The sequence below is a fragment of the Bufo bufo genome, chromosome 4 (assembly GCF_905171765.1).
Source record: "Bufo bufo chromosome 4, aBufBuf1.1, whole genome shotgun sequence".
Lineage (NCBI taxonomy): Eukaryota > Metazoa > Chordata > Amphibia > Anura > Bufonidae > Bufo > Bufo bufo.
The window spans coordinates 323,331,401-323,344,934 of NC_053392.1; the positions used below are offsets into that span (position 1 = coordinate 323,331,401).

Genomic DNA, 13,534 nt, shown 5'->3' on the forward strand with positions numbered 1-13,534 from the left:
CATTGGGGGATTGGTGAGCTAAGTATAGCTTCTTTCATTATTTTTTTTTTAAACCTACTCTGAGCTGGTAACCAGTAATTTCCACCTCAGGAAAAACTCTTTAGCCTATTTATTTCCATGTTGTTTATTATGTGTTGTTTGCCTTATTATTGTCATCGGTTTGCTTTCATTTTGGTCTGTTTATTAGGTGTTAAAACCAATGACTGCAGTATGATCAGTTTTGTCAGCATTTAATTTTTTTAACAGTTTGTTAGTTAGTCTCACAAGGAAGGATAAGAAAAATATCTAAATGCATCAGAGTATGATAGAAATAGTTTTGTATAAAATTTGAGGCTTGCAGTAGTGTTGTGTGATGTCTAGAGGTGCTGTACTATAGCTCTGTAAATACAGCCATGTGCATGGGACCTAATCATTTATCATTAAAGATGAGGTACTTATAAAATAACTCCTGAAATAAAAAAAGAGAAACCGGGGTTTCCATAAAAAGATGTTACCTATCCAAAGATGCTTGCTGCAGCTGCAATAGGGTGTTTTTTCCCCCCCAAAGATGTGATTTTCATATGACTTTGCTTACACCCCGAGTCTCAGTGATGTAAAAGATATATATGCCAATATATTTTAAGAAGATTGGATGATATTTAGAGGTTGCACACATTGATTACTTTTATTACTACTCTCACTCCTGTACCTAGGAGGTTGCTCTAAAAACGACTTCAGTTTCAGGATCCCAGGGGCTCTGTATCAAGCAAGGTGGATGGCAAAGGCAATATATGCACTTAAAATTGTCCTCTTCACTAAACAGTTGAATATTCCGCAACGAGAATTGAAAGGAATGAAACGGGCTGCACATTTGGTCAGCCTCATATATGTTCGCTTTTTGCACGAGGCAATTCTAAGTCGATGGGCTCCAATGCAGACGTAAAAAAAAAGTGCTCTCACAGTTGCTAAGAGACACCTTTGGTATCTGTCAGAAACAAACATAGGATTGGCTTTTTTGGACAAACGTATTACTCAGGCTGTTAAGGAAAATATGACAAAAAATTTAGAAACCAAACCTGCAAAGAAAAAGGAAATGAAACGATTAGAGGGTAAAAACTTAGTTTTTGAAGGAAAAGACCTGAGCCATTTTGTTACTAATAAAACAAAGACGTTCTTTGAATTGTTTGGGATCCACGACGTGACAGAATACTGCAGTGATTCTCTAAGAAGCCATGTGAACGCTCTTAAGGTGGTCAATGATATCGAAGAAAGAGGAATCGCTCTAATAAAAAAGTTTAACAAATCGGTCAGGGACAAACAACAACAAAAAATTCTTGTTGAGGGTAGTCGAGCATCACAGAAAAGTCGTCACCAAGCTAACAAAAGAAGGGATTGCAAAGTTGATTAATATAACACGTTTTGCCTATCATACTACCTATTAATCTTCGTGTCTAGTTTTAATATTAATTTAAGTTTGTGATTTCTAGTTTTTTCCAATAAAAGTAATTAACGATGGAAAATCTTATTTTTTGCCTACTTTTACAAAACTGATCAAAGTCTGCAACCTCTAAATATATCCAATCTTCTTAAAATTTGGCATATATATCTTTTACATCACTGAGACTCGGGGCATAATCAAAGTCTGCAAAAATTTAACTTATTTCAAAGTCTAGGTCACCTACCACATTTGAACTGTCAAACAATCAAAAATAAAGACTAAAAAAATTAGGAAATTGGCAGGAAAAAACAGGAAAAAATTGGCAATTAATTTTTCCTACCAAGGCAAAATCTACTGGCACAAACTGTTAAAATGAATCCCCGATCCCACCATTCAATAAGTGTAACTAACTAAAAAACATCTCACCTTGGATTCATCAAAAGCCGGCGGAAGAAATAGGTCCATGTGATATAATCCATTGCATCCTGTTTTGATGCAATGGTTCCAGCTGCAATCTCTGCATTTAAATGGTCAGACAGGACCTCCAGCAAACTAAAAACAGAGACATATAAATCATCATAAATGATAGGCAGATATCTGCTATAACACAAACCAATCTTGATTAATGATAATCTGTATACATGCATCTACTCCCCAGACCAGTTTAGGAACCTGATTACAGTCTATGTGGATCCAAGATCATGCTCTAGATTGCACTGCCTAGAAAAAATAAAAAATAAAAAAAAAGAACATTCATCTACAACCACATTTTACACATTACATTTTCCATCGTTACTACTGGAAATAGCACTTTAACTCCTGATCATACCTGTCACCTGGTCTATGGCTACACTGACGCGGTCCAAGAGGGAGGTGTGAACAGAGCATATGATGTGAACACTATGACTAATACATGGTTTTATCAACTTTTGCAGTTTTCCTTATTACTGAGGGCATGACCCTTAGCTCGGCCTGTCCCCCATCCATAAGATGGCAGCAGATGGAAGGGCACGTGACCATCATGCTTCCTCCATTGAAACACACAGGGCTCAATTCTCAAAATCCAGGACTCAATCATGCATGCGCAGAGAGCAGGCACAGTGGTGCAGAATTACTAATAGTTTCTAAAGCAAGACAGTGTAAACTTAAACTAGACAGCCTTAAAATGTGCCAGATTTATCACAGTGGCATATAAATATATATATATATATATATATATATATATATATATATATATATATATACAGTGGGGCAAAAAAGTATTTAGTCAGCCACCAATTGTGCAAGTTCTCCCACTTAAAAAGAAGAGAGAGGCCTGTAATTTTCATCATAGGTACACTTCAACTATGAGAGACAGAATGGGGGGGAAGAATACAGGAAATCGAATTGTAGGATTTCTAATAAATTAATTGGTAAATTCCTTGGTAAAATAAGTATTTGGTCACCTACAAACAAGCAAGATTTCTGGCTCTCACAGACCTGTAACTTCTTCTTTAAGAGGCTCCTCTGTCCTCCACTCGTTACCTGTATTAATGGCACCCGTTTTAACTTGTTATCAGTATAAAAGACACCTGTCCACAACCACAGTAACACTCCAAACTCCACTATGGCCAAGACCAAAGAGCTGTCGTAGGACACCAGAAAAAAAATTGTAGATCTGCACCAGGCTGGGAAGACTGAATCTGCAATAGGTAAGCAGCTTGGTGTGAAGAAATCAACTGTGGGAGCAATTATTAGAAAATGGAAGACATACAAGACCACTGATAGTCTCCCTCGATCTGGGGCTCCACACAAGATCTCACCCCGTGGGGTCAAAATGATCACAAGAACGGTGAGCAAAAATCCCAGAACCACACAGGGGGACTTAGTGAATGACCTGCAGAGAGCTGGGACCAAAGGCACAAAGGCTACCATCAGTAACACACTACACCGCCAGGGACTGAAATCCTGCAGTGCCAGACGTGTCCCCCTGCTTAAGCCAGTACATGTCCGGGCCCGTCGGAAGTTTGCTAGAGAGCATTTGGATGATCCAGAAGAGGATTGGGAGAATGTCATATGGTCAGATGAAACCAAAGTAGAACTTTTTGGTAAAAACACAACTCGTCGTGTTTGGAGGAGAAAGAATGCTGAGTTGCATCCAAAGAACACCATACCTACTGTGAAGAATGGGGGTGGAAACATCATGCTTTGGGGCTGTTTTTCTGCAAAGGGACACGGACGACTGTTCCGTGTAAAGGAAAGAAGAATGGGGCCATGCATCGTGAGATTTTGAGTGAAAACCTCCTTCAATCAGCAAGGGCATTGAAGATGAAACGTGGCTGGGTCTTTCAGCATGTCAATGATCCCAAACACACCACCCGGGCAACGAAGGAGTGGCTTCGTAAAAAGCATTTCAAGGTCCTGGAGCGGCCTAGCCAGTCTCCAGATCTCAACCCCATAGAAAACCTTTGGAGGGAGTTAAAAGTCTGTATTACCCAGCGATAGCCCCAAAACATCACTGCTCTAGAGGAGATCTGCATGGAGGAATGGGCCAAAATACCAGCAACAGTGTGTGAAAACCTTGTGAATACTTACAGAAAACGTTTGACCTCTGTCATTGCCAACAAGGGGTATATAACAAAGTATTGAGATGAACTTTTGTTATTGACCAAAAGTCTATATTTTCAACCATAATTAGCAAATCCATTCTTTAAAAAAATCAAACAATGTCATTTTCTGGATTTCTTTTTTTTTCTCATTATGTCTCTCATAGTTGAGGTATACATATGATGAAAATTACAGGCCTCTCTCACCTTTTTAAGTGGGAGAACTTGCACAATTGGTGGCTGACTAAATACTTTTTTGCCCCACTGTATATGAATTTCTGTTGTCTGTCTGTTCTTTAAGCACAGCCAAATGATTAAACCAATCTGCACCAAATTTGGGATGTATAGGTAAATCAAGTGCTTAAAAAGTTTTAGACAGGTCTCAGCTCTTTTTCACAAAAAAATGCAAATATGGCACCATCTCATGACCCATATTAGCCAATAAAAGCTTACGGCTCCTTCAGGTCAAATGACTCTTATTGGCTAATAGAAGCTCACACATTCTTCAGTCTTTGCCTCACTGACACACACACAATTTTACACTAGGTTTTCTTAGCAACTTAAATTTTCTTTCCTGAATGGATGTCAATGTTAAGGAGTCAAAGCGCTATTTAGGTCACTAATAAGGTGGTGGGGCACTGTAGAGGTCACTGATAAGGGTCCATTCACACATTCGTAGTGTATTGCGGATCAGCAATACACCCGGCCGGCACCCCCCATAGAACTGCCCATTCTTGTCCGCAATTGCGGACAAGAATAGGAAATGTTCTATTTTTTTTGCGGAGCTGCGGCCCGAAAGTTCTACGCATCTCTTATGGCCCCATAGAGAATGAATGGGTCTGCACCCGTTCCCAATATTGCGGAACGGAAGCGGACCCATTTGCGGATGTGTGAATGGACCCTAAGGAGTACTGTGGAGGTCACAGTTATAGGTGCGGGGTGCTGTGCAGGTCACAGTTAAGGGTGCGGGGTGCTGTGCAGGTCACAGTTAAGGGGGCAGGGCATACATTTTGGGCAATCATATATAGAGTGGGCAAAATAAGTATTTGATACACTGGCGATTTTGCAAGTTTTCCCACCTACAAAGAATGGAGAAGTCTGTAATTTTTATCGTACGTACACTTCAACTGTGAGAGATAGAATCCAGAAAATCACATTGTATGATTTTAAAATAATTAATTTGCATTTTATTGCATGAAATAAGTATTTGATACAATAGGAAAACAGAAGTTAATATTTGGTACAGAAACATTTGTTTGCAATTACAGAGGTAAGACGTTTCCTGTAGTTTGAACACACTACAGCAGTCATGCTCAACCTGCGGCCCTCCAGCTGTTGCAAAACTACAACTCCCAGCATGCCCGAACAGCCTACAGCTATCAGCCTACAGCAGGGCATTGTGGGAGTTGTAGTTTTACAACAGCTGGAGGGTCGCAAGTTGAGCATGCCTGCACTACAGCATGGATTTTGGCCCTCTCCCCCATACAGATCTTCTCCAGATCTTTCAGATTTCGGGGCTGTAGCTGGGCAACATTGAGTTTTAGCTCCCCTCCAAAGATTTACGATTGGGTTCAGGTCTGGAGACTGGCTAGGCCACTCCAAGAACTTGAAATGCTTCTTACAGAGCGACTCCTTAGTTGCCCTGGCTGTGTGTTCGGGTCATTGTCATGCTGCAAGACCCAGCCACAACCCATATTCAATGATCATACTGAGGGAAGGAGGTTGTTGGCCAATCAATCCCTTCAATACGGTGAAGTTGTCCTGTCCCCTTTTCAGAAAAGCACCCCCAAAGTATGATGTTTCCACCCCTATGCTTCAGAGTTGGGACAGTATGGAGCCCCAGACCGAGGAAGATTGACAGTCATCTTGTGTTTCTCCCATTTTCTAATAATTGTGGCAACAGTTGTCCAGTAGCCTATTGTCCAGTAGCCTATTCCAGCCTTGTGCAGGTCTACAATTTTGTCCCTGGTGTCCTTGGACAGCTCTTTGGTCTTGGCCATGGTGGAGAGCTTGGAGTGTGATTAAGTGTGTGGACAGGTGTCTTTTATACAGGTAATGAGTTCAAAGAGGTGCAATTAATACAGGTAATGATTGCAAAGTAGGAGGGCTTCTTAAAGAAAAACTAACAGGTCTTTGAGAACCAGAATTCTTGCTGGTTGGTAGGTGATCAAATACTTATTTTATGCAATAAAATGCAAATTAATTATTTAGAAATCATGCAATGTGATTTTCAGGATTTTCAGTAGAATTACCCAGTTTCACACGGGTAATCTTATGTATTGTGATAAATCTATAGAATGGCACACCTTATAAATCTCCAGTATGTGCTATATTAATCTCATGAAAAAAAATCATACAAATGAAATTAACTTTTAAAAAAAAAAATATGATTGTTGTATATGACTTTCTGTACCTAGATTCAACAGGGAACGGTTCATAAAGGAACTTCTTGTAGAAATCTTTTTTTAGGTCGTGAACTAGGATCACAGCTTTGCCTTGGTCATCAAACTGAGGTCTTCCAGCTCGGCCCATCATCTGCAGTACATCTAATAACAAACCAATACACAATAAATGTGTCTTTTAATTCGATTACAGAAATACAAGAACTGTACAGCTAAATACATCAGAAAGTGAATTAAATCAATGTTACTCTTAGCTGTAATCTGTGGTAAATTGAAGCAATGTTAGCAATATGTAGTTAAGGGGGTTGTCCCACAAAAAATATTCAACAGTTTTCAAACCAGCACCTGGATCTGAATACTTTGTAATTGTATATAATTAAAAATTTTGTATAGCGACTGAGTTAGTCACTAAAATGTATCTGTATAGCGCCACCTGCTGTTTTTTTTTAAACTTATTTCTTTGTCCGGCTAACTGAGAAGGCCGCACATGCTCACTTTCATCTTTCAACTGCCTCCTGAGCTGTGATAGGGAGAGCATGGACACGCCTCCTGAGCTGCAGCAGTAAAGACACTCCGCTTGACCAGCTTGATATAAATCTAGAAGAGCAATGAAGGGAGAGATCTCTGGATCCATGTGAGGTACCGGGCTGGTTCTAGGTTTGTTAGAAAGATTGTCATGTACTATATGGTGTCTGATTTACATTTTTACATTAATAGTGGGATAACCCCTTTATAAGGGAACTGAGGGCAGCATAAAGTAATGATAGACATGCTAATTTCAGTGGTCTGTCATTCATGAGCTAATAGGAAGTAGATGCTCAGAACCAGCATTATTTATAATAATCGCAGCCAAGGCCTGGAAAAAAGTCATGGGTGCCTGAGAAGTCACAGGTTGGCACATGACTATATTTTTGGTACGTGTCCGATCCACATTTTTTTTGCAGATTGTACATGGTCCCATTAATTTCTATGGTTCCGCAAAAAACAGCAGACTAATGTAATCTGTGCATAAAGGCCACAAATTATAGAACCTTTCTTATTTTCATCTGTTTTGCGGACAAGAATGTTTTTTTTTTTATTTATTTTTTTTTTATAAATGCCTGTGCAAAAATTGCGGGATGCACATGGACCTGCATCTGTATTTTGCAAATCTGGTTGTGTGCAGGAGGCCTAATTTATGTTCCCGTTCTGTCCCTGCCCACTGATGTCTGCCAGTTTTCTCTTAGGGAGATAACTAAAGAAAAATCTACTAATTATCAGCAGGTGGGTGGAGACACTAGGGGATCAGGGATAATTAGGGAGGCCGACTCTACTGGGCCACGCCACGCTGTCGAAAAAGATAAAAGAAACAACTGGAAGAACGTTGGATGAGCTGCAGGGGGAGGGTAAGTTTGTTCCTGCAGCTCACACTCAGACAGTGCAATGCTGCTGTCTGAGCGTGAGCTACTGAAAAGACGGACATCCCTGCATCCAGAGGACAAGGAGTCAGAAAACCGGAATGTCCGGCCTAAAACCAGATGTCTGTTCACCCTCGGAATTTCCATGACTCTTCGCAGGCAGCCATGACTCTTCTCCATGCCCAGGCTGCGATGATTATAATATTGGTTCTTGTCAACCACTTCCTTTTCGCTCAGGAGTAACGCACTGGTGAAATCAGCTCGTCTGCCCCTATTTTAGGCTGCTTTCAGGGAGGGCAGGTTCTCTTTAAACGAATGGCAGTCAAACTGAAATACAGTTTACAATGGGGGTCTAAGACTACAGGCTTCACATGTGATGTTCTCATATATACCTTTATTTTATAGTACTTTTATTTGTCTAGATTTTCAACTTAACATTCTCTAAGGTGGTGTAGGGTCTGGGTATATTCCAGAAAGCAAACATTTAGGTGTCCGGGACGCTAGCAGTATGTAGCATGATTACAGGATTAGTATAAATGCCTACACACCGCCAACAAACAGTATTGGGCAGCAGTGGGAGGTTATGTTGTATACAGTCATGCCCTTGACAGTACCTGTGATAGGATAATCCACGTATCTTCTTGTTTTCCCATCATAGAATTCAGTTCCCTTCACAATAACCAGGTGAGCAGGGAAATTAACACCCCATGCCAATGTACTGGTAGCAATAAGAACCTGGAGGATTTGGAAATACATAGTAAGTAAAATAAAAAGATGACTTTCAAGTCAATAACGGGATAATCTCAAGAGACAACATACCTGGACTTTGCAGTTAACAAACAGCTCCTCCACTGTCTTACGATCCCTTTCATGTAAGCCGGCATGATGCATTCCAATTCCAAACGCAAGTGTGAGCTTCAAGTTAGAATCCCTCACGGTGGCAATGATGTCATCCATCTGCCCAAACACAAGAAAAGTGAGCAGTTTAGACTGTGCTGAAACTGACGTTAACTGATACAATACACTGGTCTATTCATAGGCAGTTCAAGACCAGTCCCTTACCCCCTTCCTGACCAGACACCTTTTCTATTTTTTTAGTACATGCGGCCATAACTTTTTTTCCCATTGAATTATTTAAGGGGAACCTGTCACGTTGAACATGGTGTCTGAGCTGAAGGCAGCATGTTATAGAGCAGGAGGAGCTGAGCAGACTGATACAGTTTTATGGGAAAAGATTTAGTAACAACTTGCAATTTATACATTTATATTCCTGCTCATTGTGGGGTTTGAAGTGAAGGAGACGGTCCCTATCAGCGATTGACAGTCGTCCCTCTATGACCGTGTATACAGAGATAGCTGTCAGTCACTGATAGGACCGCCTCCTTGACCTCAAACCCCACAATGAGCAGGAATTTATTTTAGTGAAATACAAGTTACTGAATCTTTTCCCACAAAACTATACATTAATCTGCTCAGCTCCTCCTGCTCTATACTGCAAATTACACTGTATTCCCTTTAAATTTGTGGGTTTTTTTCAGTGATACATGGGGTTTTAATTTTATGCCACTTTTATATTAGTATTTTTTGTTTTCTATACCCAGGAAAAAAGAAAAAAATTTAATAAAATTTAAAACAGTTCCTGTTTTTCCGATTTTTTATCAAAAAATTTTTTTAATAGCAAAGTACAACTTTATGTCCGGTTTCCATTAAGGTAATTTTGATAAAGGAAATACATAGTTTAAGTTTGCTTTAGGTTTGGCTAGTAACTCCGGTGTAGGCTATATTGTATTTTGTTTATTGCTGAACTTTCCTGTAACTGGGGCTAACACATTAGCTTCAGTTACAGGGGAAATACAGCCTCTTGACATGCACGGCAGAGCTGATCTGGAATTGCTCTCACCCAGTTACCCTGGACCTGTTAGGACCAGATCAGAAAACATCAGTGCTGTCTCCTGAACTGAATAAACAGCTCTTATTCGCCACAGTGTATACAGCTATGAAGAAGGCAGGGCCTGTAAAACACATCTCTGCCTTCTCAAAGGAGTCCAGCTATCACTCTCAAAGGGCTTCCCGCTCCAACAGCTGCATGACCGAATTGCAGACACGGTCGTGTGCATGAGTCCTATGGTTGCAAACTGCAATGGTTGTACTTCTTGGAGTTAGGAGAGAATTCTGGAGTATTCAAAGCTCCTTTACATATAGTATTACGGTATATATCGTGTACTCACACACTAAGCAGTTATATACACTGTTTGCAGATAAATTGATCATTTATATAATTAAATATCATCTATGATGACATTGCTGATATTACTCTGCATCATCTCTATCACATTATTGAAACAAGATTTCGGATTTTCATTACTACCACAAAGGCAAAGTAACATCAGTCCTCATCTACCGATATATTATTCCATTAAGATCAAACTTTTTACAAGGGTGATGACAGAAAAATCCCATGGCCTTTCAAATACCAATCTTTTGCTTACTTGTGGGTTTGTAGACATGCTAAAAACACATGATCTCAACGTTATTTCCTACGTGATGACATGAAGCATAGTTACCACAATTTACCATCCACTTCTGATAATACGTAGTCTATCATGCGCTATATAACTGCCAATTCATTCAGAATCGAAACAAAAATCTTTGGATTGTACATAGTTTTTCTTTACAATTTAGGCTACTTTTACACTCGCGTTTTGGGCGGATCCATCATGGATCTGCAAAAACGGATCCGTTACAATAATATAACCGCATGCAGCGTCATGAACAGATCCTTTTGTATTATCTGTAACATAGCCAAGGACATTGTGTGCCAGGACGGATCAGTTTGGCTCAATTTCGTCAAGCGGACAGCAAAACACTGCAGGAAGCGTTTTAGTGTCCACCTGCAGAGCGGAATGGAGATGGAAATGAGGCAAACTGATGCATTCTGAGCGGATTCTTTTTCTTTCAGAATGCATTAGGGCAAAACTGATCCGTTTTGGAGCGCTTGTGAGAGCCCTGAACGGATCTCACAAACGGAAACGAAAACGCCAGTGTGAAAGTAGCATTACTGAATTTGTAAAGTACAAAAAAAACTCACAACAATGAGGATTTTACTGGATGGAAAGGTCACAGAAAGGGTGGAAGTAAAATAATTTGGGATCATTTCCAACCTTAGCGACTAAGCGCATGCATCTAATTTTTCCTGCACAATTTCATAGCAATATGGCAACACTATTTTTCAGCTAATCCTCTGTTCAGAGATATTGTTTCTATAACAAATTAATAGTGAATCTCTCTTTGTTTCCTGGCATGCTGCCTAGCATGGGTTTGATGCCCCGTGGTGCAGTTAGTCATGTTCTGCGAAGCAAAGTAATTTAGCTGGGAAAAAGGATAGAGCCCTTTGCAGGAGAATGTTCTAATATACTGTCAGACTAGCAGCTGGAAACCCTGGTCACTTCTCAATGACCTCCCTTTAACTTTCACATAAATCACTTCAGCAAACAAAACTATTCTACCTATTGGCACAAATCTTGCGGCTTACAGTTCTCGTGATGAATCTGTTTTACAATGAGGATTTTTTTGTTTGATGCCATTCTTTTGTTGTAAATGTCTTCTACATTGTTTCAATTCTGTTATACATAAATAGAAAATATTGTTTTACCTCTATTATCATCACAAGCTCATTTCTATCTTTATTAATAGACTAGACATTAAGCCCGTTACAATAACGGGCGCTAGAACAGTAGTGCATAAACATTAGTAGGAACAGTCTATATTAAATGGCAAGGGAACTTGACCACACTGACTGAGATTGGTGGCTGTGGCTGGTGGTCGAGACTGGAAGCTGTGGCTGAGACTGCCTGCTGACACTGGTAGCTGTGGCTGAGACTGCTGGCACTGACTGGTGGCTGTGGCTGAGACTGCTGGCTGTGGCTGAGTCTGCTGACTGCGGCTGAGACTGCTGGCACTGGATGAGACTGCTGCTGAGACTGCTAGCACTGACTGACTGCTGTGGCGGAGACTGCTGACACTGGAAGCTGTGGCTTAGACTGCTGGCACTGACTGCTGGCTGTGACTGCAGGCACTGAGTGCTGGCTGTGGCTGAGACTGCTGACTGCGGCTGGTGGCTGAGACTGCTGGCACTGACTGGTGGCTGTGGATGAGACTGCTGGCACTGACTGACTGCTGTGTCGGAGACTGCTGGCACTGAGTGCTGGCTGTAGCTGAGAATGCTGGCACTGACTGGTGGCTGAGACTGCTGGCACTGACTGGTGGCTGAAACTGGTGGCTGCGGCTGAAATTGCTGGCTGTGGCTTGTTGCTGAGACTGCTGGCACTGAGTGCTGGCTGTGGATGAGACTGCAGCTGGTGGCTGAGACTGCTGGCACTGACTGGTGGCTGAGACTGCTGGCTGCAGCTGAGACTGCTGGCACTGACTGGTGGCTGTGACTGCTGACACTGAGTGCTGGCTGTGGCTGAGACTGCTGGTACTGATTTGTGACTGTGGCTGATGGCACTGACTGATGGTTGAGATTGCTGGCACTGACTAGTGGCAGACACTGATGGCACTGTGACTGGTGGCTGTACAACTGGCACTGACTGCTGGTAGCAACTGGTGGGTCAGACTGCTGACAGGGGCTCCTCTCTATATGGCTGATAGTGCTGTGACTGACGAACAGAAATGGCGTCTGGGACTGACGAACAGAAATGGTGGTGCTCCGACTTGCTTGCCAGCGCGCAGGTGTGGGCAGTGCAGGCGGCATGAGGAGTGCCGTGCCCTGATTGGTCGGCACGCTGGTGTGAGCGGTGCGGGGGGCGTGTTGTAATTAGGGTTATTCCTGCAGTATAGAAATCTTTTTCTAGAGGTAGTTGTGCATTGTGTGTGTGTATATATCGTAATTTTCGCTTTATAAGATGCACTTTCCCCCCCCCAAAAAAGTGGGGGGGAAATGGCCGTGCGTCTTATAAACAGGATACTATGCTGCACAGCGCGGCCAGCGAAGTATCAGTGTGGAGGGAGGAGGCGGGGACACTCATGGTGGGGACCGGTGCAGTGACTCTACTCTAATACACCGGGTCCCGCAACTGTTAAGTACATTCAATCCGATCCAAATCTTAATGTATACAGCACTGTTCTGTACTTACTGTAGTACCGTATGTATAGCATTAGGACTGTGCAGACCGGCAGCTCCATCGGTCATGCGCCGCCTGCCCCAGCTCCCCCCTCATGCGCCGCCTGCCCGCCTATCTCACTTTATGAATGAACAGGCAGGCGGGGCAGGCGGCGCATGAGGAGGGAGCTGCGGTCAGGCGGCGCATGACCGAGGGAGCTGCCGGTCTGCGCCGTCCTAATTCTATACATACGGTACTACAGTAAGTACAGAACAGTGCGGTATATATTAAGATATGGATCGGATTGAATGTATTTAACAGCTGCGGGGCCCGGTGTATTAGAGTAGAATCACTGAACCAGGGCCCGCTATGAGTGTCTCCGCCTCCTCCCTCTGCACTGATGCATCTGATGGGGGATCTGTAGATGACACTTATGGGGATCTGTGGATGACAAGTGTCATCCACAGATCCCCCATCAGTGTCATCCACGGGTCCCCCATCAGTGTCATCCACAAATCCCCCATCAGTGTCATCCACGGGTCCCCCATCAGTGTCATCCACAGATCCCCCATAACAGTGCGTCATCCACAGATCCCCCCCATAACAGTGCGTCATCCACAGATCCCCCATA

General features: G+C 42.2%; 1 protein-coding gene across 1 annotated transcript in view; it reads right to left on the reverse strand.

Annotated features, from left to right (window-relative positions):
• ASCC3 (activating signal cointegrator 1 complex subunit 3) overlaps window positions 1-13,534 on the reverse strand; it is a 742,201-nt gene that overhangs the window by 126,094 nt on the left and 602,573 nt on the right. The window contains exons 31-34 of the mRNA XM_040428803.1: window positions 8,621-8,758; window positions 8,416-8,536; window positions 6,416-6,548; window positions 1,844-1,969 (exon numbers count right to left, since the gene is read on the reverse strand). Of these exons, the coding sequence (XP_040284737.1) occupies window positions 1,844-1,969; window positions 6,416-6,548; window positions 8,416-8,536; window positions 8,621-8,758 (518 nt within the window). The remainder of the gene's footprint in view (window positions 1-1,843; window positions 1,970-6,415; window positions 6,549-8,415; window positions 8,537-8,620; window positions 8,759-13,534) is intronic.